The sequence below is a fragment of the Lithobates pipiens genome, unplaced genomic scaffold (genome assembly GCF_037356315.1).
Source record: "Lithobates pipiens isolate NorthernLeopardFrog02 unplaced genomic scaffold, aLitPip1_a1.2 Scaffold_57, whole genome shotgun sequence".
Classification (NCBI taxonomy): Eukaryota; Metazoa; Chordata; class Amphibia; order Anura; family Ranidae; genus Lithobates; species Lithobates pipiens.
In genome coordinates, this window is record NW_027507879.1 from 1,338,935 (window position 1) to 1,366,505 (window position 27,571).

The 27,571-nt window shown below is 43.3% G+C and overlaps 1 protein-coding gene across 11 annotated transcripts in view; it reads right to left on the bottom strand.

Moving 5' to 3' along the window:
• Nucleotides 1-27,571, bottom strand: part of KLC1 (kinesin light chain 1) — a 158,759-nt gene that overhangs the window by 63,609 nt on the left and 67,579 nt on the right. For all 11 annotated transcript variants that reach the window (XM_077467584.1, XM_077467585.1, XM_077467586.1 and 8 more), the window contains 5 exons: nt 23,549-23,627; nt 20,393-20,618; nt 16,328-16,415; nt 3,252-3,353; nt 197-370 (listed from right to left, as the gene is read on the bottom strand). In XM_077467584.1, coding sequence (XP_077323710.1) covers nt 197-370; nt 3,252-3,353; nt 16,328-16,415; nt 20,393-20,618; nt 23,549-23,627 — 669 coding nt within the window. The remainder of the gene's footprint in view (nt 1-196; nt 371-3,251; nt 3,354-16,327; nt 16,416-20,392; nt 20,619-23,548; nt 23,628-27,571) is intronic.

Here is a 27,571-nt window from a genome sequence, read left to right on the forward strand (position 1 = left end):
ATGTGATTCATGTTTTATGAATAATCATAAATGTAGTGACAACAACGGATTTGGCCTTTTGCTACATGACTTCACCAATTTGCATCAACGTATATTGACACACTTGAGGTGTTTCTAGTAAACCGTACTACAGCACAGGTGATACCTACAGCATGCAAAGATTTAAAACTATTTTAATTTGCTCTCTAAAGATTACCAGGTTGTTCTTTGTTTTTGCCACATTTGGATCATCTGGCCCCAATTTGGTCTGGTAAATCTCTAATGCTCTCTGGTAATAGTATTCCACTTCCTCATATTTGCCTTGGTTCTGACACAGTAAGGCCAAGTTGTTCAGTTGTTTAGCTACGTCTGGGTGGTCCTTACCCAATACCTACACACAAAGAAAAAACAGATCATTCATCTACCAGAGTAATGCTTAATATAATCCTATATTAATCAAAAACACTGTCTAGAACACAAATTTCACAAAATTATTCATGCCTATTTATCACAGCCATGGTGACTGGGACAAGTAGGGAAAGCCAACAATAAAGCCCCCACAAATGTTCTATTCCCCACTATACCAATCAGAAATTTGCCATCTGTGAAATGAACAAAAAAAAAAAAAAAAAAAAAATCACACAAGTTCTATCCTCGGCCCAGTTTTCAAAGTTTGGTTGGGTTTCAAAACCAAACCGGGCATAGTCACAGTCTTTGGAAAGGGTCCTCCCATACTCACCTTACCGGTGATCCCTCACCAATCCTTCCTCCATCCCAAGCCAGAATTATAAAAGAGTGGTGTCAGCCACCCGTGGGATTGGTTACATCACAGTCATGTGATAGGAATTTGGCTGCTAGAACCGATTAATGTCATAGGGGAGGAGACCACATACTCCTCCATACCCAGAAGTGCCAGGTTTTGTGGGCAGTTGTTGACTACAGCTGTGGCCAAAAGTTTTGAGAATGACACAGAACAGACTGGAAGCTTTAAAAAAAATAAAAAAACATTTGTGCTTGAAATCACTGTCCTTCCTCTGTTAACTATGGTTACTTGCAAGGAAACACCAGCAGTCATCATTGCTTTGCATAAAAAAGGATTCACAGGCAAAGATTTTGCTGCCAAGATTGCACCTAAATCAACCATTTAGCGGACCATCAAGAACTTCAAAGAGAGGGGTTCAATGGTTATGAAGAAGGCTTCAGGGCACCCAAGTCCAGCAAGCGCTAGGACCGTCTCACAGTTGATTCAGCTGCAGGACCGGGGCACTACCAGTGCAGAGCTCGTTTAGGAATGGCAGCAGGCAGGGGTGAGTAGTGCATCTGCACACACAGTGAGGCAAAAACATTTGAAAGATGGCCTGGTGTCAAGTAGGGCAGCAAAGAAGCCACTTATTTCCAGGAAAAACATCAGGGACAGACTGATATTCTGCAAAAGGTACAGGGAATGTACTGCTGAGGACTGGGGTAAAGTCATTTTCTCTGATGAATCCCCTTCACGATATGTTTGGGGCATCACGGAAAAAAACCTTGTCCAGAGAAGAAAAGGGAGTGCGCTGCCATCAGTCCTGTGCCACGCCAACCTCAAAGCATCATGAGACCATTCATGTGTGGGGTTACTTCTCAGCCAAAGGAGTGAGCTCACTCATAATTTTTCCTAAGAACACAGCCATGAATAAAGAACGGTATACCAAGTATAACAAGTGTTCCTCTCTGTGTGCTTTTATATTAAAAAAAAAAAAAAGAAGAAGAAAAGCCTCCTTTACCAGATTTCACAGCAGTTTCTTGCAATCCAGCAGTTCCTAGCTCTTTCCTCTGCCCGGCTGAAAGATGCAGTGGGCAGGGCCGAGATTTCCCTCGCTGACGTCAGCCAGGATGCGAGGAGAGAGCCAGCCGATCATGTGATCGTGGAGAACCGCTGTGAAATACGGTAAAGGAGGCATTTTTTAAATAAAGCACACAGACAGGAACACTTGTTATTAGGACACAGAGGGGCTTATATAAAAATGTAACAGTTATGAGAGCAGCAGGAGCGAAGGGGGCGGGCACTGACACAGGGGCAGATGGGGGGGGAGGGGGACACAGGAGGACGATAGGAGAGCTGCGGATGATGGAGGCACATAAACCAACCATGGCGTGAGGGCTCAAGCCTCAGTAGCAGGCTCAGTCGTGATCAGTTTACATAGGGGAGGGCAAAAACTGTCAGGATCAGCCAGGTATTACAGGTGGTCAAATGTCACAGCACAAGCATTGTGCTGTATAAAATGCTTCAAAAGGGACAGAATCCATTTTTATATTTTTTGGGTTAATAAACGCTTTCAGTATACCATAGTTAAAGAGGAAGTAAACCCTGATAGGTGTTACTTCTTCATTGTCTCCCTGCAAAGGTAATGCATAATGGGCTACTATGCATCGCATAGTAGCTCATTATGTGTCACTTACCTGACACAGGAGCCAGCGAAGTCACCACTGTCCCCTGTAGTCCGGAGCCTCCATCTTCTTCCAGGTATCGCTGCTCCGGAGCAGCGATGACGTCACTCCCACGCATGCGCACGGGAGCCGCCACTAACGCTATATCACCGTTAGCAGTGGCATGGTGCCAACGGCTATAGTGCGCCTGCGCACTGCCGTAGACAGCGGTGACTGTCTTTTAGCAAATATCTCCTAAACCATGTAGGTTTAGGAGATATTTCTTGGACCTACAGGTAAGCCTTAATCTAGGCTTACCTGTAGGTCAAAGTGGTTTGTAAGGGTTTACAACCACTTTAAAATCTGACAAAAAAATAAATAAAAAATAGCTAAAAACACTGAAGCAGCAGACTTTGTGAAAATTAATATTTGTGTCACCCTCTAAACTTTTGGCCATGGCTGTAAGAAGGAATGAAAAGGAAGCACTAGTTAGGAAACTTGTAAGAGGGAAGCAGTGTTGAAGAGGGGCTTTTCTAAGACCATGTCACTGCTTTACCCTGCACGGCAAGGTGACACTCTCCAAGCGAAATTTTGATAAAATGCTAAAAAGAAAAAAAAAGAAAAAAACAAAAAAAAAAAAAAAAGCTAAAAAGGAAATTAAATATCATTGATGTTACCTAGAGCTTATAGTGAATATTAAATATACAATACATAATTTGAAGAAGTCATCCTGTAATGTTTACATTCTTTCAATAAAATATAATGCACTCTTTCTGGCACTTCTACATATGGTATGTGTGTAAGCTGCCTCCTATTGCTGCCAGCCAGTATTCTTTGGTTAGTTGCTTAGCAGTTCATTAGCTTACCTTTTCCCGAATCTCCAGGGCCCTCTTACATAATGGTTCTGCTTCCTTGTACTTCCCCCTCTTCCCATAGAGCACAGCTAGGTTATTAAGCGTGGCAGCAACCTGTAGAGGATAAGGCACAGATTAATATCCACAAGCTTCAACCAATACATTACCATAACACCCAAGAACAAAGCATCTCAAGGGATCAGCGCTGAAGAAAATGGATTCAGACTGAGAAGAAGATAGACTGATATCTGCAGAAAGCATACAGAAGGACCATCTACTACTCTGAAAGGTTACAAGTCAGGCAGAAACGGTCACATACCTACAAGGCACAACGACTAGAAGGCATATTCATAAAATAACTGACTATAGAGTGCTGTAGTGATCACTGTAAAGTCATCAAGACAATTATAGAACAACTCCAACATACCCCCACTTCATTGCTCCCCTCTGGAGGTGCCCCAAACATGTATTTATGCTTTTGTTTTTTTATATACTTACCTTTTCCAGATGTCTTTAGCCCAGTTACACGATTCACACTTCTTCAATAAAGGTGAATGGTCCTCAAAGATGCAGAAAGTGGACATCAGTCCATGGTGATCCCCTAACCTTTTAAGAGGACTCACTAAAGGTTGTAGGTGGACAGGGGCGTCATATCTATCACAGGTGGTATCTAGAGGGACGGTCAAGTCTTTTCAAAGACTTTGCATTACCTAATCACATGCTGTTCCACTACCTCCAACTCAGACATGCACTCAATACCCAATTTGGTGACCACATCCCAACACTTGAGACTCCAATGCCGATTGACCTGGTGCTCGGTATTGATCCCCAAGAAACTGATCTCACTGCTGTACTCTTACCTCTCGACCCCCACTGCCCTGACTGTGGCGCACCAGGCGCGCTCCCGATGGGAAGGCGATTTAGAAGAGGTGTGGGAAGAGGCTCTGGCAAACTATAAACTTGTGCCACCCAAACTCTCAGACCGCCTCACTCACCTTTATATTTTACATCGCTCATACCTCACACCCCATCGTATAGCCAAGTATAGGCCTGAACATAACTAATTGTCCCAGCTGCAATTCCCCAAATGCTTCCTTTTATCACCTGTTTTGGGCTTGCCCGACTAAACAGGGCTACTGGATGCAAGTGATCCGGTTTCTCCACGACCGCATGGGTTCCCCCGTTTCCCTATGCCCCCGACAATGTGTCCTGGGGCTCCTTTCACTTTCTGAGGGTGAAAAATACCTGAACATTTTCCTACAGGAGACACTGTTTCTTGCCAGATTGCAGGTCGCCAAGACGTGGTTGAGAGGACCCCCCCCACATTACAACAATGGATCAGAGCAGTCAATAGTACTCTTCCCCATAAGAAGCTGTTATACATCCACAGGGGTTGCCCCGGTAAATATAATAAAATTTGGGATAGATGGTTGGAGGATGCTTCTACTTGCAGTACAGAGAGTTAGATGATTCTTGTATTAGGTTATTACGTGGACCTCCGGAGCGACCTTCCCCCTCCTCAGGACCTCTGCTCTTAAAGTGGTTGTAAACCCTTACAACACACTTTGACCTACAGGTAAGCCTAGATTAAGGCTTACCTGTAGGTCCAAGAAATATCTCCTAAACCTACACAGTTTAGGAGATATTTGCTGAAAGACAGGCATGCGCCGTAGACAGCGGCGCGCAGGAGCACTGAGCAGCCACCTGTGGCGGCTCCTGTGCGCATGCGCAGGAGTGACGTCATCGTGGCTTCGCCGAATGACAGCTGCAGAGCAGCAAGACCCACCGAGAAGATGGATGCTCCGGACTACAGGGGACAGCGGTGACTTCGCTGGCTCCTGTGTCAGGTAAGTGACACATAATGGACTACTATGCGATGCGATGCGATGCATAGTAGTCCATTATGCTTTACCTTTGCAGGGAATCAGAGGAAGTAAACTCATCAGGGTTTACTTCCTCTTTAAACTGCCACTTAGTGAATTGTACAGCTCTAATTTTAAACGGCAATATGTTTATGGGTTGTATGTACTTGTTGACGTAGTGCCTGTTGCACTGAACTTCTGTGTCAATCTCCTGTCCATTATGCTCAAGTTTATTTTTTTATTTTTTTTTATTTTTTTTTTTAACTCAAAAGAGGACTCACTAAATTATGCTGAAACAATATCACCTTTTAGTCACACTCTTGAGTTGGACTGCAAGCAGTCGTTCCAATTCATTCTTCTTGTTTATGAGCTGCTTACACAGAGCAGGAGGTGAAAAAAACTAAATAAAAAAAACTGTTCTGGCTGTTGTATGGAGCTGAACTTCAGTGTGCATAAGCCCTTATACTAACCTCTCCAGCCCTCCCCAACTGAAACTCCCACTTAGGGCAAAGTGACAGTGTTTGCAATCGGCCAACCCCAACTACCCCCCAAGATTTCATGCTACTGTCTTTTGGTGCCTAATCACTGCAGCATTCAAGCCTGTCTAAGCTCCAATGTTGGAATTTAGGACAAGGGGATGACGACACAGGCCCATCAGCAAGAGCTTGATGGGTCACTCATACCCGAGCACTGTCACATCAGAGCGGTCATGTGCCCCCTCATACCTCGAAGCCTAGCTTCTTTCATGAGGGATCTGGTGGTGTGGCTCGTATAACAGCCCCGGGTGGAAGGATGATCTGCAGTCACTGTCACTCCATGAATTGGCAAAGTGACAGTGGCTGTTTAAAATGTCACAAATGCTATTGGGTTTAAGTGGTTGCAAAGGCTTTTTTTTTTTTGTTTTTTTTTTTATTAAAAGAGAAGTTATACTTCCCTGATCTATGTGTGGCCCCTTACCTCCTCTTCTGAAATCCCCTCCCAGCAGTGTCAGCTTCTCCTTCCCAGTGGGAAGCCATGTACTGAGGGGGCACCCATGCGGGAGCTCTCCTGATCTGGGCTGTGTCCCCTTAGACCAGGGGTCTCAAAACTGGCGGCCCTCCAGCTGTTGCAAAACTACAAGTCCCATCATGCCTCTGAGTGTGGGAGTCATGCTTAAAACTGTCAGCCTTGCAAAGCCTCATGGGACTTGTAGTTTTGCAATAGCTGGAGGGCCACCAGTTTGAGACACCTGCCTTAGAGACACTCAATCACACCCCCTGCTATCTCCTCACGGAATTTGACAGAGCTGCATGAACCACCAGTTCCCACTGCTCCAAGTCAGAGCTGCTGCAGCCAGGCACCATGCTGGATCGAGAGAGGATGAAGGTAAGTGTCTAGGATTAGGGGGAGCAGGTATCGAAACTTTTTAAAATGAATGGAGAAAAAACATTGAGGAGCTCCAGACGTCACACCCCCCCCCCCCCCCACACCAAAAAATGTCATGTCAGCAGCTACAAATATTGTAGCTGCTGACTTTTACTATAAGGACACTTATTGTACCTGTCCAGGAATCCAGCATTGTCTGGTCTGCACGCGAGTGGATTCTTCAATTGGCTTCGGGTGCAGGCAGTGCCGGGACAAGGGCACCTAGTACCCAGGGCAAACATGTCAACCTGCGCCCCCCCAAGATGTAGGAGCATTATGTGTCAGCATAAATCCCCAAAGCATCAATTCCCCCTCCTTCCAGTACAAATCTACCCTCTGCTGAAATACCCCCCTCCTAGCACAACTCCTCTACCCCCAAAATCCCCGCACAAATCTTCTTCCCTCCCATCACCCTTCCCAACACAAAGCCCCCTAAATCACTCTTAGCATTCCCCCAAATTTCCCCAACTAGAATAATACTCCCTGCCACTCTGCCAAATTCCCCCTTCCAACACAAATCCCCTTCTCCCAATCTCCTTGTGGTGACCTCCCCACCTCACAGGATACCACAGTGCCCAGGGCAGCCGCCCCTTCTGCCCACCCCTTGTACTGGCCCTGGGTGCAGGTGCCGGCATCTTCACTAAGGCAAACCAACAGTGGAGCCTTCAGGCTTCCCAGCCAATTTCTTACTGTACATGTGCTTAATGAATGGTCCTGCTGCATTCTGGGACCTGTGTGTGTCCCAAAAGACAGGAGGGAAGGAAGGAGGAGGGGCCTGACATACTCAACGATCGTGCTGGCAATCTTAGCCGAAGGTAGTTGTGGGAACCTGTCAAAAGCAGGTACCCTCTCCCCCCCCTTCCCCCAAAAAGTGCCAAATGTGGCAGTGGAAGGTGGGAACAAGTGGAGCTTCTCCTTTGGGTGGCATGCCGCTTCAAGGTAAAACACTTTTTGAGTGTATAACCACTTTAAGGTTGAGTTCACACCTATCCGAATTGGATGTTTCTCCGCATCCAACTTGCATAGTAGGACATTGGAGCCGGTACAAACATCTTCACAGCTAGTCCTGCGCGAATTGCTCAGGAGCCCCGCGCCCATTGCTCAGGAGCCCCGCGCCCATTGCTCAGGAGCCCCGCGCCCATTGCTCAGGAGCCCCGCGCCCATTGCTCAGGAGCCCCGCGCCCATTGCTCAGGAGCCCCGCGCCCATTGCTCAGGAGCCCCGCGCCCATTGCTCAGGAGCCCTGTGCATCTTTTGGTCCGTATTCAGCCAAATTTGGGCTGAAATTGGACCTGAAACAGTGAACGGATACACACTGGACTGCTGCTGTGATGCCCATACGGCTTAGATGTGAACCCAGCCTCAAGTTCATAAGACATTACAATCCGATCATACAATCTTTTTACAATCAACTTTAGATTTATTTTAAACCATGTAATATGAGGACCCAACTACCCAATCAATGTGTAATCAATCAGCCAGTTGTTAGGATAGCTACAGCAAATTGTACAATCAGACTGTAACATGTGGTGAGCTTTAGATCAACAAACATTTTTAGCTCCCATTAAAATGGATGTACCAGTTTATGCATTTATTATTGCTACCAACTAGAATAATTGGCTTAGGCAAGAGCAGTCTTGTCAGCAATCGGCGAAGAGCTTGGTACTTCTAATTAGCAATTAGACTCTATTCAAGATAAATGCATCTCACTGAACACTCATAATCTGGAATTATTTTCAAACCAGCAAGATTAGACTTCTACACATAGAATTAATATTTGTCCTTTATTATGAGGGATCAGGTTATAGCTACTAATTCTATATGATTTTTCTGTGAGAAATTTTTCTAAGTTTGCACTATAAATCATAAAATTTAAAGATAAAAATCAAACTGTCAATTTAACATAAAAAGCAGCAATTTCTGGTAAAGCAGCAGTTCCTCTAATCCACCTTCTCACAATCTCCCCAACAAGTCCCTCTGCCATTGGAATGTCGTGCGTCCTGCGTTTGCATCCGGTATTATAAATGCACCTACAGTGAAAACTTTTTTTTAAACCTCTGAATCAAGTGCGAACAGACTACTGCTAAGGATTCACTCTATATATCCCGGTGCCCACTTTCACTGGGACTGAAAGTGAAGAAGGACTATCAAAAATGTTAGGTTGTCACTAAAGCAAGAATAAAAAGGAGAAATCTTTTAATGGGGACACCTGTTCCATGACAACTAAAAGAAGAAGTCCGTCACTTTGAAGAGACTTCAAAGTTGCTTCTTGTTGTGGAAGGGCAATTCTCAACATTATGACAGGTACAAAAAAAAAAAAAAAAAAGCCCCATTACTGAATGCTGCACCATTGCTGTCAGACACCTCCTGTAAATATCTGATCCTTCCAGGTATGGAGAAGCGTGCGATGATGCAGGGCTTGGCCATTTCTTGGACCCCTTTCACACCACATCGCCCATAGTGTAAAAATAGCGGCATTTAACCGCCGGATTTGCGGCGCATTTCGGCCGCTAGCGGGGCACTTTAACCCCCCGCTAGCAGCCAAGAAAGGGTTAGAACCGACATCAATATGCCACAATAGCGGCGTTTTGCCGGCGGTATTACAGCGCTGCCCCATTTATTTCAACACGCCGCTCCTTCACCGCTCCAAAGAAGCTGCTGGCAGGACTTTTCCCTGACGTCCTGCCAGCGCACCCTCGGGGCTTTCACACTACAAACAATGGTGCAGCTTTTTTTTTAGGGCGGATTGCAGGTGCCATTTCTAACTCTATGGCGCCTGCAAAACGCCCTGGTGTGAAAGGGGTCTTAATGTTGATCTTTCTTAAAGAGGAATTAATCCCTGATGGGTTTACTTCCTCTTTGATTCCCTGCAAAGGCAAAGCATAATGGACTACTATGCATCGCACAATAGTCCATTATGTGTCACTTACCTGACACAGGAGCCAGCGAAGTCACCGCTGTCCCCTGTAGTCCGGCGCATCCATCTTCTCGGTGGGGTCTCACTGCTCCGCCGCTGTTATTCGGCGAAGCCGCGATGACGTCACTCCCGCGCATGCGCACGGGAGCCGACACGCACGCCATCTTCATCGTTGACGATGCCGCGCTCGGTGCGCCTGCGCGCCGCTGTCTACAGTGCATGCGCCGTAGACAGCAGTGCCTGTCTTTCGGCAAATATCTCCTAAACCGTGTAGGTTTAGGAGATATTTCTTGGACCTACAGGTAAGCCTTAATCTAGGCTTACCTGTAGGTCAAAGTGTGTTGTAAGGGTTTACAACCACTTTAAATTACCGTATATTAGTGCCAATCGATCGCTGTTTGAGATATTTCCTTATAGTGCTTTTGTTATATGCATTGTTTTTATGCTTACTATTATAGCCTATTCTTTCTGCCTATAGTCAAGTGTACCTACTGTTGGAGGTCAGGCGATGGATATATTGAATGCAAATTGACCTGCTACTACTAGGTTATAAATTATAAAAACAAAAAAAACAAATGATTAAACAAATTCTGGAATAGATAGAGAGAAAAGAGAAAATAGCAGATTAACTGCTTCAGCCCTGAAAGATTTTACCCCCTTCCTTGCAATTCGGCACTGCGTCGCTTTAACTCAGTGGTCACCAACCCTGTCCTCAGGGCCCACTAACAGGCCAGGTTTGCAAGATAACTGAAATACATCCCAGGTGATATCATTTGCTGCTCAGCGATTGCAGTATTCTAGTCTGCATCTCCCCCCAAGGTAATACATAAAACCTGGCCTGTTAGCGGGCCCTGAGGACAGGGTTGATGACCACCGCTTTAACTGACAATTGCGTGGTCGAGCGACATTGCACCCAAACAAAATTGAAGTCTTTTTTTTCCCCCCACAAATATAGCTTTCTTTTGGTGGCATTTGATCACCTCTGTGGTTTTTATTTTTTGGTCTAAAAAGGAGCAAGAATTTTGAAAAAAAAAAAAAAAAAAAAAAAAAAAAAAAAGCATTATTATTTACGTTTTGCTATAATAAATATGCCCAAAAAATATATATCAAAAAAAATTTTTTTCCTTCAGTTTAGGCCAATATGTATTAGTCTACATATTTTTGGTAAAAAAGAAAAAAAAAATTGCGTAAATCGATTAGTTTGCGCAAAAAGTTATAGTCATTTATACAGCAATCAGTGCTATAAAAATGCACTGATTAATGTGTACAGGACACTGGCAGGGAAGGGGTTAACCACTAGGGGCGATCAGTGGGTTAAGTGTGTCCTAGGGAGTTATTTTGTGTGGAGGGTGGGCTACAACTCATGACAGCGATCACTGCTCCCGATGACAGGGAGCAGTGATCTCTGTCATGACACAAGGCAGAACGCCTAGAAATGCCTCGTTTACACCAACAGTCCGCTGCTCTCATGGGTGCCGTCACGCTGTATGTGGCAGGCACGCCCACTATCCCCAATTAAAGGGGACATACAGGTACGGCCATTTGCCCACCGCTGCCATTGTGCCAACGTATATCTGCATGCAGCAGTAGGCAAGTGGTTAACAGGTACAAATTATGTAGGAGGATTTATTTGATCTCTTTTTATTTTCAATTATTTTATAAATGTATAACCTAGTGATAGCAGGACAATTTGCATTCAATATTTCCATCGCCTGACCCCAACAGTAAGTACCCTTGACCATATACACCTAATGTATAGGCAGAAAGAAATAAATATTTGATCGTCTGCTGATTTTGTATGTTTGCCCACTGACAAAAATGATCAGTCTAATTTAATTGGTGGATTTATTTTAATTGTGAGAAACAGAGTAACAACAAAAATATCCAGAAAAACACATTTCAATAAAAGTTATAAATTGATTTGCAATTTAATGGAGTGAAATAAGTATTTGATCCCCTATCAATCAGCAAGATTTCTGGCTCCCAGGTGTCTTCTATACAGGTAACAAGCTGAGATTAGGAGCACTCTCTTAAAAGGAGTGCTCCTAATCTCAGCTTGTTACCTGTATAAAAAAACACCTGTTCACAGAAGCAAATAAGATTCCAATCTCTCCACCATGGGCAAGAAAAAGAGCTGTCCAATGATGTCAGGGACAAGATTGTAGACTTACACAAGGCTGGAATAAGCTACAAGACCATCGCCAAGCAGTCAATATCCCTAGGTCTGGGGCTCCATGCAAATTCTCATCTCATGGAGTTTCAATGAGAATGGTGAGGAATCAGCCCAAAACTACACGGGAGAATCTGATCAATGATCTCACCAAGAAAACAATTGGTAATACACTACGCCGTGAGGGTCTCAAATCCCACAGCGCCGGCAATGTTCCCCTGCTCAAGAAAGCACATGTACAGACCCCTCTGAAGTTTGTTAATGAACATCTGAACGATTCAGAGGAGAACTGGAAGAAAGTGTTGTGGTCAGATGAGACGAAAATCAAGCTCTTTGGGGGGGGGGGGGGGGGGGGAGGAGGAGGAGGAGGAGGAGGAGGACTGCCTATGATCCAAAAAACAACATGCCCACCGTCAAACATGGATGTGGAAACATTAGGCTTTGGGGGCATTTTTCTGCTAAGGGCACAAGACAACTTCACCGCACAGGGCCCCGTACCATCAAAAGGGAGCCGACAGTTCGAGTTACCAAACTTCAGCCTGGAAACCTTAATGACTTGGAGAGGATCTGCAGAGAGGAGTGGGACAAAATCCCTCCTGAGATGTGTGCAGACCTGGCGGCCAACTACAAGAAACGTCTGACCTCTGATTTCCAACAAGGGTTTTGCCAAATACCAAGTCATGTTTTGCGAAGGGGTCAAATACTTATTTCACTCATTAACCACTTCAGCTCCGGACCAATAAACACCTTAAGGACCAGAGGTCTTTTTGCAATTTCGCACTGCGCTGCTTTAACTGGTAATTGCGCGGTCATGCAATATTGCACCCAAACGAAATTTGCGTCCTTTTCTTCCCACAAATAGAGCTTTCTTTTGATGGTATTTGATTGCCTCTGCGATGTTTTTTTTTTGCGATATAAATGGAAAAAGAGCGAAAATTTTGAAAAAAAAAGATATTTTCTTCTTTTTGTTATAAGAAAAATCGAATAAACTAAATTTTAGTCATACATTGAGGGCAAAATTTATTTAGCCACATGTCTTTAGTAAAAAAAATGTCAATAAGCGTATATTTTTTGGTTTGCGCAAAAGTTATAGCGTCTACAAACTAGAGTACATTTTCTGGAATTTACACAGCTTTTAATTTATGACTGCCGATCTCATTTCTTGAGGTGCTAAAATGGCAGGGCAGTACAAATCCCCCCCAAATGACCCCATTTTGGAAAGTAGACACCCCAAGGAAATTGCTGATGGGTATGTTGAGCCCATTGAATATTTATTTTTTTTGTCCTAAGGGATTGAATAATGACAAAAAAAAAAAAAAAAAATTTTTTTTACAAAAAGTTGTCACTAAATGATATATTGCTCACACATGCCATGGTTATATGTGGAATTGCACCCCAAAATATATTCCGCTACTTCTCCCGAGTATGGCGATACCACGTGTGTGGGACTTTTTGGGAGTCTAGTCGCGCACGGCACCCTGAAAACCAATCACCACCTTCAGGATTTCTAAGGGTGCAAATTTTTGATTTAACTCCTCACTACCTATCACAGTTTCGAAGGCCATAAAATGCCAAAATAGCACAAAACCCCCCAAAATGACCCCATTTTGGAAAGTAGACACCCCAAGCTATTTACTGAGAGGCATGTTGAGTCCATGAAATATTTTATATTTTGCCACAAGTTGCGGGAATATTACAAACTTTTTTTTTTTTGCACCAAGTTGTCACTAAATGATATATTGCTCACACATGCTATGGGCATATGTGAAATGACACCCCAAAATACATTCTGCTGCTTCTCCCGAGTACGGGGATACCACATGTGGGGGACTTTTTGGGAGCCTAGCCACGTACGGGACCCCGAAAACCAAGCACTGCCTTCCGGATTTGAATATAAAATGCTATAAAAAAACTAACCAGAGTCACCCGTAACACTTATACGGTGATCAGTGGTGAAAGGGTTAACTAGGGGCAATCAGGGGGTTCAAATTTTTATTAGGTAGTATATGGGGGTCCCTGGCGCTATATAAAAACCTGACGGGGAACCTAAATAACTAACTGGCTAACCAGCGTCACCAGTGACACTTATACTGTGATCGCTGGTGAAAGGGGGTGAAAGGGTTAACTAGCAGCAATCAGGGGGTTAAAACCATTATTGGGTAGTATATCGGGGTACCTAGCGCTATAAAAACCTGGCGGTGAACCTAAAAAAATAACTAGCTACCTAGCGACACTAGCGACACTGATGCAGCGTTCAGAAAAATTATCGCTTAGTGACACTGGCAAAAGGGGGTGAAAGGGTTAACTAGCGGAAATCAGGGGGTTAAAACCATTATTGGGTAGTATATCGGGGTACCTAGCGCTATAAAAACCTGGCGGTGAACCTAAAAAAATAACTAGCTACCTAGCGACACTAATGCAGCGATCAGAAAAACGATCGCTTAGTGACACTGGCAAAAGGGGGTGAAAGGGTTAACTAGCGGCAATCAGGGGGTTAAAAACATTATTGGGTAGTATATCGGGGTACCTAGCGCTATAAAAACCTGGCGGTGAACCTAAAAAAATAACTAGCTACCTAGCGACTGTAGCGACACTAATGCAGCGATCAGAAAAACGATCGCTTAGTGACACTGGCAAAAGGGGGTGAAAGGGTTAACTAGCGGCAATCAGGGGGTTAAAAACATTATTGGGTAGTATATCGGGGTACCTAGCGATATAAAAACCTGGCGGTGAACCTAAAAAAATAACTAGCTACCTAGCGACACTAGCGACACATGCAGCGATCAGAAAAATGATCGCTTAGTGACACTGGCAAAAGGGGGTGAAAGGGTTAACTCTAGGGGCAATCAGGGGGTTAAATCTTTATTGGGGGGTGATAGGGGGCTACCCTGGACTTAACACTAACTGTCCTGACAGTTTTTACTGTCACAACTGACACTGAATGCATTGATCAGTAAAGAAATGATCAATGCAATCAGTGACACTGTGACTGGGGGGGGAGGGGGGGCGATCGGGGGGGGGATCGGGGGGGGTTTGTGTGCCTGTGTGTACCTACATGTCAGTGTAGTGTTGGTGCACACTTTTACTCTTCTCCTCGTAGTCCGGTCAAAAAGACCGCCCCGAGGAGAATGACATCACTTCCTCCTTCCTGTGTAAACAATACACAGGGGAGTAAGCTTCTCATTGGCCAGGAGCGATCCAGAGGGGGTGGCCGAAAACCAACGGCCATCCCCTCATCACGGAGCGCTCCTGGACCGAATCGGACCGCCGTAACCAGCGGGAGGGGGTCCGATCGGACCCCCCACCCGCTGGAAGGCAATCACGTAGATGTACGTGATTATGCCTGCCTGTGCCATTGTGCTGACGTACAATGGCAATACGGCGGTCCTCAAGTGGTTAAAATGCAAATAAATGTATAACTTTTTTGAAATGCATTTTTCTGTATTTTTTATTGTAATTCTGCCTCTCACTGTTAAAATAATACTACCATTAAAATTATAGACTGGTCATTCCTTTGTAAGTTGGCAAATGTACAAAATCAGCAAATCAGATACTTTTTTTTCCCCTCACTGTATATTACCTAAGGCGTGTCACTTCACTGGGTATATGTAAGGGTTTACAGCCACTTTAAAGTGGTTGTAAACCCTTACAAACCCCTTTGACCTGCAGGTTCAAGAAATATCTCCTAAACCTACGATATCCGGAAGAAGATGGATGCACCGGACTACAGGGGACAGCGGTGACTTCGCTGGCTCCTGTGTCAGGCAAGTGACACATAATGGGCTACTATGCATCGCTTTACCTTTGCAGGGAGACAAAGAGGAAGTAAACCCTGATGAGTTTACTTCCTCTTTCATTCCCTGCAAAGGTAAAGCATAATGGACTACTATGCATCGCATCGCATAGTAGTCCATTATGTGTCACTTACCTGACACAGGAGCCAGCGAAGTCACCGCTGTCCCCTGTAGTCCGGCGCATCCATCTTCTCGGTGGGTCTCCCTGCTCCGCCGCCGTCATCCGGCGAAGGCGCGATGTCACTCCCGCGCATGCGCACGGGAGCCGCCACTCGCGGCATATAGCCGTTGACCGCAGCGCGCTCAGTGCACCGCAGACAGCGGTGCCTGTCTTTCAGAAAATATCTCCTAAACCGTGTAGGTTTAGGAGATATTTCTTGGACCTACAGGTAAGCCTTAATCTAGGCTTACATGTAGGTCAAAGTGTGTTGTAAGGGTTTACAACCACTTTAAAGTCACATCAAAAGCTACCACATGGTCATTGTTAAAATGCTCCCAAATATAGTTTCCCTGGAGATTGATCTATTCCTTGTTCTTATTTAATTTTTTCTTATGAATTCCTAATCTGAAACGCAAAAATATAAAAAATAAAAAGAAGAAATAAGTCACCAACATAATTTAGGTACAAAATTCAGAGGAAAAAAAAAATCCCTTTTATATTTAGTCCCTAGAGGATGAAGCTGGTGGTGTTGGGAGGACTGCTACTTTAACAAACACATACATGTGTGCATCTACAACATATTAGGTCTGATTGGTTATTGCTGTGCTCAGAACTACAGAGTCATACCTGCTACATCTAGGCATCAGCCAATCTATAAGCATTCTCTCCTGTTGAGTTTAACATTAAAGTTAGTTAACACCAAATTTAGGAAAAGGAACGGGTTAGGAGGAAAAACAAATCAGTAAAAACATAGTGAAAAAAATAATAATTCAGTTACAGACCGCTGGGTGATCTTTTCCCAAAGTCTTTTCTCGGATGGCCAGGGCATCGTTTAATAGATTGGCAGCATCTTTGTATTTGTTCTGATCCCTGAAACAGAATTTATGGAAGAGATTAAGCTTATTTGTACCCCATTCATTCTATTAGTCAGGGCTTGGTTGAAGAATATTAAAGTGTATCAGTAGTTTATAAAAAATAAAACATTGTTTATTTTATGCTTATAGTTCATCTCACAGAAAGTGACAAGGCCATTCCGGTCAAGATCACTAGGTATTTCATGAACCTTGTACCTTAGCCAAAAAAAAACAAGAAGGCAACCAGCACATCTAAGGTCTGGCTAATATATTACATTTTTGGGTTTAGATTTGTTTTAAAATTTACAATATAATTAAGCAGGCGTTTAAAAAAAAGAAAGCATAAGAATCTTTGCGTGCATTAAGGCAAGCCCAGAATGGATTTGACAACCACCTAAAAAGGCTAGTAGCAATTTAAAATGATTTTTCTCTCTAAGTTTTTGTACATCCTCTCCAACTCACCTGTCTATGTGTCGAAGCAGGTCTTCAAGAACATAGACTGTGTTGTGGTGGGATTCTTGTGGGGATCTTGAGCCCTCAGGGCGTCCATGGCCGTACTGAAATTGCCTATTACAATGGGCGGACTGGCCCTTCCGGACTTACAAGCCTACTACTTTGCAGCACAGCTGTCCTTCCTGCATTGATTTTTTTTTTCTTCCAATTTATTTTTTATTTTATTTTTTTTAAGAATTTTAAACACTTTATTTTTTGGGTGGCAACACCACTTTAATAAAGATAATAACTATATACAAACCTCAAGGGAGAACATATATTGGGAAGGTCAAAGTTGTCTGCGATGAATTCACCCACCATAGACCACAGTGCTACTATGTTGCTGGAATTTGCGGTGGCTACTTCGCAGGAGACTGTTCCAAATATGGTATATAGGAAGGGAGTGCCGAGTAGAAGGGTGGATTTGGTGATGGCTCTGCTTGGACAGATATTTCATATCTGCGCCCACAGAAAGAAAGAAAGAAAAAAAGAAAGAGAAAGAAAGAAAAAGAAAGAAAAAGAAAGATGGACCTCTATGGAAATAACCTAATAACCCCCTGTGGTATAATGAAACCCTGAAGGAATTTTCAAAACTGGAGGATGGGAGTGTATGGGCTAAATATGGGGTTAAGTATCTTCACCACATATTTCAAGGAGAAGTTGTGTACCTTTGCTCTGCTGAGGCAACTGTTTGGGATACTCAGAACCTGGTATTTTCAATACATCCAGCTGCGGCATGCGGCGGTGGCGCAGTTCGGTATAGGGGGAAGTGTACAGGTACCTAGTTAGAAAGGGTCCTGGAGGACCCTGATAAGGTCAAATGAACTTTCAGATACCATAGGGAGGTGGGCCCAGGGGACTCCGGGTTGATAGCGAGGGACAGGTCTTGGTGGGAAATGTTTATACCGGAATTGTCAGAGGAGCTGTGGTAGGAGGCATTGGATACTTATCTGGGCTCTGTCATCTCTTCAACGGAAAGGATGATACAGTTACGATAACGTCCATCAGATGTATTATACACCGGTCAGACTATTCCGTATGCACAGGAGAGACTCCGCTACTTGCCGTAAATGTTTGGGAGCGGATGGCTTGTTTGTTCATATGGTGTGGGAATGTGCCAAGGGGAGACCACTGTGGTCTATGGTGAGTGAATTCATCGCAGACAACTTTGACCTTACCAATATATGTTCTCCTTTGAGGTTTGTATATAGTTATTATCTTTATTAAAAAGTAGTGTTGCCACCAAAAAAAATAAAAAAAAAAAAGTGTTTAAAATTCTTTAAAAAAAAATAAATTGGGAAAAAAAAAAAAAAAAAAAAAAAAATGTTTACTCACCTCTAAATACCTGTTGCTAGGGTGTCCCTGGTAGTCTGCCTTCTTCCTTGCCCAGGCTGGTGACATCACTTCCCCTCGCGCCATACAGTCACCTGGGACCCGTCACGTGTCCTAGATGACTGTGCGGCGTATCACAGCGCCCTGCGCCGCTCGCGCATGCACAGCCACAGCCGGGTGGCCACAGTACGAGTGCCGGCGACGCGAGCGGAGCGTGGAACGAGGGGGGGCTTTGTTCCCCCGCATCGCTGGACCCTGGGACAGGTAAGTGTCCGATTATTAAAAGTCAGCAGCTGCAGTATTTGTAGTTGCGGACTTAATTTTTTTTTTTTTTTTTTTTTTTTTTTTTTAGGGGCACCCCACTTTAAATAAAAAAAACAAACACAGAACAGGCAAAAATCACTGGAATACAGGTGGGAATGCTGGATGCTTACTAAACCCCTTTCACACCACACCGCCGATAGCGTGGGCGGTAAAACGCCGCTATTTTTAGTGGCGTTTTACCGCCGGATTTGCGGCGCATTTCGGCCGCTAGCGGGGCGCTTTTACCCCCCGCTAGCGACCGAGAAAGGGTTAAACCCGCCGGCAATACCCCGCAATAGCGGCGTTTTGCCGGCGGTATTACAGCGCTGCCCCATTGATTTCAATGGGGAGCAGCGGTGGATGAGCGGTAAACACACCGCTCCAAAGAAGCTGCTGGCAGGACTTTTTCCTGACGTCCTGCCTGCGCACCGCTGTAGTGTGAAAGCCCTCGGGGCTTTTACACTACACACAATGGTGCAGCTTCTTTAAGGCGGATTGCAAGCGCCATTTCTAACGCTATAGCGCCTGCAAAACGCCCTGGTGTGAAAGGGGTCTTGTAGATGAAAGAAAAAAAAGGCGCCTCTAAGCGCAGAATTAAAACTTTTAATATCCCCAAACAAGATTAAAAACACAGAATCAAGGATAAGAGGAGGCATAACATGAATGTATGAAGCAGGTGATCCGGCATCAGTAGGTCCCAGTGTATCATCACAGCTTTCCAGGGATAACGATATGCAGCAGCAGAAGGTCCCAGGATTACCAGCAGGTGAACAGCCCAGGCTCTGGGAACACTGGTGAAGCAATCATGCCGTCTGAGTCAGCGTGGAGCGTGAATCCCGGAAATGACCTTGGCTTGAAGAAGGAACCAATCAGTAGTTCCGAAACGCGTCCCATTTTGATGACATATTTCCCATTTGCAGTCCATGCTGGTTATCGTCCCCTCCTGATGACGCCATTTCCGGGATTCATGCTCCACGCGGACTCAGACGGCGCAATTGCTTTACCAGTGTTCCCAGAGCCTGGGGTGTTCACCTGCTGGTTATCCTGGGACCTTCTGCTGCTGCATATCGTTACCCCTGGAAAGCTGTGATGATACACTGGGACCTCCTGATGCCGGATCACCTGCTTCATACATCCATGTTATGCCTCTTCTGACCCTAGATTGTCAGCGTTTTTTAATCTTGTTTGGGGATATTAAAAGTTTTAATTCTGCACTTAGAGGTGCCTTTTTTCTTTCATCTGTTTTCTATTAGAGATTGCTCCCCTCTTAGTGCAGCCCTAAGTGTTTGAAGACCACTTCATCCGTCCAATAAAGACACTATCTGCCTGGTCCTGACATTCTGAGCACTCTTGACATACGTTTTATCATAATTTTTTTAGCCAGTGACATCAGACCAGCAAAAAAAAATAAAAAAATAAAAAAAATAAAACAATTGCTCCATATGTTTGGCTGGTGGAGGGATCTGCAGCTCTCCCTACTTTAGATTCTTGTGTACATGAGGCTTGCCGTAGAACTTCCTTTTACCATGATCCTTCAGGCTTCACAGCTTGTATGGGCGAACTCAGACCAGTCCCATAGGAGCCGTGGAAGGTACGGGGGGGGGGGGGGGGGGGTGCATAATAAAGCCAGGTACACACTGGTCGAATGTCAGGAGATATTTTCTGGTTCAAAATAAATAAATAAAAAATAAACGACCGACATTCAGCCTGTGTGTTTTGGTCTGTTTGAAAAAAAGCTGGCCCTTCAGGAAGCAAATTACTGAATCTTTATGTGACCCAAAACTGCTGTTCTGTTCGAAAAAAGAAAAAAAAATATCTGTATTAGTAAAACAAAGCTTTATTTTACCATATAAACATGCAACTCACCTGTACACCAGAGCCAGTATATTGAGCATTGTAGCAACATCAGGGTGATCGTGGCCTGAGGTCTTCTCCAGGTCTTCCAGGGCTTGCTTGCAGAGAGGTACGGCCACCTCATATCTCCCTTGGGATGCATATTGAATCACAAGATTGTGAAGAGTTCTTAACCGTGCAGGGATCTCATAGCCTCCTTGCTGTGCGGCAGCTGCTGCGCTGCTGTGCTGTTGTTGAACTGCAGAAAAAGAGCACACAACTCAGATTTAGCAGTTGTTCCCTCCATATAGTGATGGTTCGCTGTTAGACAAGTGTTACGGGTTAAATCAGCCATTGTCGCATTACTTTGGGAATCCCAGATTCTGATCCTGCCTAAAGTCTTGCTCCTCTTACTGCAGAAGGACCCTCTATGCTCTCGATGCCTTCCCAATCGAACAATGAAAAAGCAAACAAGTAAATGATGGCAATCCAAATTGGCAAATGGCAGGCTGGTAGGAACTGCGGGCTCAAGTGGGTAGGCCTCACCATTAAAGGGAGTGGGTAATAAAAAAATAAAATAAAAAAAAACTGCCAGGTTCTACCAAAACATGTATTACTAATTTTGAATAGACTCTCCCTTTATATTCAGTACACCTACCATTTCACAAAAAAAAAAAAAAAAAAAAAAAAAAAAAAACACGACAAGAGACGGTTTTTGACAATTCCTTTATTAATGTCTTCTTCTGATCCTCCTTCGGTGTTCTTCCCCCACTTCTTCCTCTGCTCTTCTCATCCACCATCTTCCTCGCTTCGTCCTCTGGACGATCCACTTCAGTGGGAGTCTCCCGCTGTGTTGCGCTTTTGTTGTTGTGACAGCTCTTATATTACGTTTATGTAAATGGATAATACAAGAGCCGTCACCTGAACAGAAGCATCACACAGAGGGAGACTTCCATTGAGGCGGATTGTCCGGAGGACAAAGCAGGGAGTAAGATGCTAGACGAGAAGACCAGAGGAAGAAGCGGGGGAAAAACAAGATGGGGGAAGAAGAACACCGAAGGAAAACCAGATGAAGATGGAAGCAGCGGGGAAAGAAGACATTAATAAAAGGAATTGTCAAAAATCGCCATCTTTTTTAACATTTGACACTTTTTTTGAAATGGTAGGGGTAACATTTGTACCCCATTACTAATTCACATGAGGGGGTGGAATCTGGGGGTCCCCTTGTTAAAGGGGGCTTCCAGATTCCAATAAGCCCCCTGCCCGCAGACCCCCACAACCACCGGGCAAGGGTTGTGGGGATGAGGCCCTTCTCCCCATCAACATGAGAACAAGGTGCTTTGGGGGGCTACCCCAAAGTACCCTCCCAATGTTGAGGGCATGTGGCCTAATACGGTTTAGAAGGAGGGCTGCTCTCTCGCGCGTAAAGCCAAAGCCGGGCGCCCACAGTGACAATGCCGGCGCCACAGAGAGGAGGGGGAGAGGAGTGGGGCTTCATTCGTCCACATCGCTGGACCGTGGGACAGGTGAGTGTCTGATTAATAAAAGTCAGCAGCTATACTTTTTGTAGCTGCTAATTTCTATATGGGTGGAACTCCGCTTTAAGCTCCCTGAAACAGAATAGCTTTTTCCCTACACTACAATCACCTTTGAGATATTTGTAGATCGCCATCACATCTCTTAGGCATCTCTTCCCCGGGAGAATAGGTTTAATGTTTGTAGTTATTCCTCTTAACTGAATGAAGTCCTCCTGCACCCTTATTTGTTTTGTTGCCCTTCTCTGGATAGTTCCAGCACATCCTTCCTGAGGACTGGTGACCAGAACTGGACAGCATACTCCAGATGTGGCCAGACCAGAGTTTTGTAAAGTAGAAAATTATACTTTTCTCTTAAGCAAATACCCCTTTTAATGATGCTTGTATTCTGCTTACTGCAGCTTAGCAATGGATACTATTGCTGAGCCTTTTTCCATTATGGATTCCCCAAAAGGTCCCCCCCCCCTGCATTTATATTTTTAGCCCCCAAATGAATTACTTGTCATGTAATTGCTCACCCCCTTTCACGTATAGGAGGTACCCTTTTAAAGTTTCTACATCCTGTTGTGAAGTTAAAGCGGAGTCCCACACAAAAGTGAAACTTCAGCTTAATTGCTTCCCCTCCAGTGTCACATTTGTCACCTTTCAGGGGGAGGGGGCCCAGTTTTTGACACTTCCCCCACTTCCGCCGCCGGGCCAATCAGGAAGCGCAGCACGCTTCACGCATGCGCAGTAAGGAACCAGGCGTGAAGCCGAAAGGCTTCACTGCAGAGTTCCCTTACCTGAAATGGCAGCGGATGCACCCGACAGTCGAGCGGAAGATCAGCTGGGGTGCCGACATTGCATGCTCCCTGGACAGGCGAGTATCCCTATAGTAAAAAGTCAGCAGCTACAGTATTTGTAGCTGCTGATTTTGTGTTTTGCCCCCCAAGGCGGAACTCCGCTTTAATGCCCTGCTTAGGTTTGTATGGTCTTGGTGATTTGAGTTGTTTTTCTAAGTCTTTTTCAGACACTGGCTTCTGTTAACCACAGGGGTACATTCAGTGATGTGTTACTAACGATACAGTCTATTACTATACCCCTCCATTTCCTTTGTAAAAACTGAGAAGAATGCATTTGGTACAGTTGCCGCCTTCTTCTCAGTAGTAACCAACTTCCCCCGATGATCCTTTACTTGTCCAATATGCTTGCTCTGACTTCACTTCCTTACTCTCCTCTGCTATGTCTTTCTCATGGTCAATTTTAGCTGCCCTGATTAATGTTATTGTATTCCATGTAGTGTTAGAATGCCGACAATGACCCCTTGGTAAATAATATATATAAAAAAAAAAAAAAAATTACAATATATATATATATATATATATATATATATATATAATTAAAAAATTTTCCTCTTTTATATGCCCGTTTACATTAATGTTTAACCACCCAGGATTAACCTTAGTTTTCTTATATTTGTTGGCCTTCGGACTGCATTGGCCAATACCTTTATTTAATATGTTCCTAAAGTATTCCCATTTTCCTCAGTGTTCATAGTTTCTAGAATTTTATCTCATTTCCTATCTGGTCTTATTGAGTGAAGTTTAGAAAAGTAATAAAATACCAAGTTGCTGCATTTGTTCCAGGAAGAATTAGAACTCAACAGCACACTTACTTCCTGGTCCTTGGTCATCGTCATCATTAGGGAAGAGGTCATCAAGAGGCTCCTTAGATGAATCACTGTCCTTATCATCCTGGAAAAAAATAGTGATACTATGAATTCCACCAGTCAAATCTAACATCTCTCCTCATTATCACACATACATACAAAGTACCCAATGTATAAATATTCAAAATACACAACAAAGCCAATGATTGCACACACAACAGCGTGCCCCCATAAGACAGCACTGGGGAACTGGTGACTAGCTATTCAGGGTGTCACATGCTGCTCAAACTGTCAAGTTTATTTTAGGGTGGCAGTAAAGGCAAGTATAGCCACCAAAGGATACCAAAAACACAGTGGGGTTGTGAATATATGAATTAAAAGCATATACAATATTTTAAAATTCTTTTTAAAAAAAGCTGCCAGGAGAAAGAGCCCCCTATAATGGCCACGGCAGGTGGACAGGATCTAGGAACTCAAGCGCATGAATATCATTACTACAGTCCCAGAAATATAAGAAACCTTTAGCATTTACTTTCCCCAGCATCTACTCTAAACGGATATGGCCGTTTTAGGTGGATTAACCCTTTAAACTCTCTTCCATCGTAGAGAATACATAAGTGTATTGCTCAAATTCACATGTCAATGGCAGGACTTGTCTTGCCCTGAGAAATATATGAATCCTTTGGATAGCATTGACATGTGGAAGAATAACTGCATAATGGAGCCATCAAGAGGGCAAATGGGCTACCAGAAAGGTAGGTAACATTGCCTCTTACAGTTATACTTTTATATACAAACAGGAACAAGTGCTGAGGTCAATTTAGGGCAGCGCATTCACTTAAAGTGGAAATAAACTCCCCTATCGTTTTCAGCCAAGGAAGCTGCCATCTTTGCCTCTGTTTAATCTTCAACTGCTATGGAGCTGCACATGTGATTCGTTAGGACACCAGCCATTGGATGGTTTGATAGTTTGGCTGAGAGCACAGCCAATGTGCAGTTAGCATTCCCCGGCATGCCTCTTTTTTTAACTGTTTAAATCGATGGGTTTACTTCCACTTTAAATTCAAGAAAAAGCTGCACCCGCCAACACATTTTTTTTATTGCAGCACAGCAACCTTATGCATTGCAGCACGTTGCGCTGCATTTTTGAACCTTCCAACGCGCTGCACTGCATTAAAATGCAACCTGCTCTACTTTTTTTTTTCTCAAGGCAAACCAATGCAGTGGGTTGGTGTGAAATGAATGGAGCCCCTTTGTTGCATTGTTCCAGACATTCTGGGTTACATCCATACTCATGTTCCCTGTGTTTCTGTTGGACCCTACCACCACAGCTTCCGGAACAGGCATTCCTTTCGGCCCTAGCACCCTGGCAGTGTGTCTGTTTCACACTAAGCAGATATGCAAGTTTTACAGGGATGACCACCTTATCCTCCCTGTATGTTCATTTCTTGTCTACGAATGGTTGATGTTGATATATTCACCTCTTTTTATAGAGGTATCATGCATCCGCCCCTGATGATTGGAAAGATCCCATTAAACACGTCGGGACTAACCTAGATGCAATGTATACATACCCACATGGTCTTTGGATTCAGGCAATGCAGTGGATTATAAAACTGTTATATTACAATGATTTTTATTATTGAGGCCAATACTATTGTATATTATATTCATATTTTTTAACATGTAAATGTTTTTGGATAAATGATTTGTTATATTATGTTCCATTATTGCATGTATTGTCTGCCATGTACCCACTCAATCATGGCAAAACAAATAAATACGTGTCCATGCTTTACTTTGACTCCTTTGATTAGCTACAATATAGACACCTCATTTTTTTCTCTATGTACTTGAACAGGGATGGAGATGCATGTTACCATGCATCTCATTTAAAGTCCCAAAAGCCCCCTCTATTGAAATGAAACAATTGGCCTTGTCTGTGTATTTAGCAGCTCTGCCCAAGGCAGCCCACCAGTGAATGAGTGAATACTAAATAAGGATGCTTTGCTAATATTTTAATCCAACATATAAACATAGTGCAATAAAACCATGCGCCCTGTGTCTAGCCATCCATCCTGTAAAGTCAATTAGTTTAAAATTGGAAGCCATTTGCGATGCTATAAATAAAAGCATTGTATAAATACATGCAATTTCCGTCATTAAATTTGCTTTACAATTTACCCTGTAAATGTTTCACTATATTTACGGCCAGGATAACAGTTTCCTTTCTAGGAAAGGGAGTGGACACAATTCACAGATTCTATACCATCTCTAGGGAGGTGAAATCCTCAAAACAGACACAAAATCTATACAATCTGAGGAGAGGAAAGGCAAAGTGGAGGGTGTGACACAAAGCCTATATATTCAGATCTGTAATGATCACCTATCTAGAGAAGATTTTAAAAATTTTGCCAGAAAAGAAGCACGGGAGCCATCACTGCTGACATGTGTGTCTAACATGTATAGGCTTCCATGGGTGCCAACCTTACCCAATGAGTCCTCACTGAGGCCATGCATGCAGGAGAACAAACTTCACTGGCTACTAGAGCTGTAAGATTCTGGCCAAAATGACAATTCTCGGGACATAAAATCTTTCACATTATACAAACAAAAACGGGCCAACTTGCTAGCTAACTTTACTGGTTAGGTTTTTTTTTTTTTTTAAATAAAAAAAACAAAACTTGCATTTCAAAGACCGCTGTGCAAATACAGTGTGACATAAAATATTGCAACAACCACTATTTTATTCTCTAGGGCGTCTACTAAAAAAAAAAAAAAATATATAGAATGTTTGGGGGGTTCTAAGTAAAAATGTTTGATTAAAAACTTTCCTCATTCACAGACAAATTGTTACAATGTTTATACTTAAGTTCAACTGATAAAGAATGTTTTGATCTCTCCATCTAGAGATAGATTAGAATATATATATATATATATATATATATATATATATATTTTCATATATTCTAATCTATCTCTAGATGGAGAGATCAAAACATTCTTTATCAGTTGAACTTAAATATATTAAATATATTAAATATAATATATATATATATATATATATATATATATATATATATATATATATATATATATATATATTATATTTAATATATTTAAGTTCAACTGATAAAGAATGTTTTGATCTCTCCATCTAGAGATAGATTAGAATATATGAAATATATATATATATATATATATATATATATATATATATATATATATATATATACACACACACACACACACACACACACACATATATACACACACATATACATACACACAGCCTTGCGAAAGTATTCGGCCCCCTTGAACTTTTCAACCTTTTGCCACATTTCAGGCTTCAAACATAAAGACATAAAATGTTTATTTTTTGTGAAAAATCACCAACAAGTGGAACGAAATCTATTGGATATTTTAAACTTTTTATAGCAAATCAAAAACTGAAAAGTGGTCTCTATAATTTTTATATATATCCATCTCTCTCCATCTCTCTCTCTCTAGCTCTCTCCATCTCTCTCCATCTCTCTCTCTCCAGCTCTCTCCATCTCTCTCCATATCTCTCTCTCTCTAGCTCTCTCCATATCTCTCTCTCTCTAGCTCTCTCCATATCTCTCTCTCTCTCTAGCTCTCTCCATATCTCTCTCTCTCTCTCTCTAGCTCTCTCCATATCTCTCTCTCTCTCTCTCTAGCTCTCTCCATATCTCTCTCTCTCTAGCTCTCTCCATATCTCTCTCTCTCTCTAGCTCTCTCCATATCTCTCTCTCTCTCTAGCTCTCTCCATATCTCTCTCTCTCTCTAGCTCTCTCCATATCTCTCTCTCTCTAGCTCTCTCCATATCTCTCTCTCTCTCTCTAGCTCTCTCCATATCTCTCTCTCTCTCTCTAGCTCTCTCCATATCTCTCTCTCTCTCCATATCTCTCTCTCTCTCCATATCTCTCTCTCTCTCCATATCTCTCTCTCTCTCCATATCTCTCTCTCTCTCCATATCTCTCTCTCTCTCCATATCTCTCTCTCTCTCCA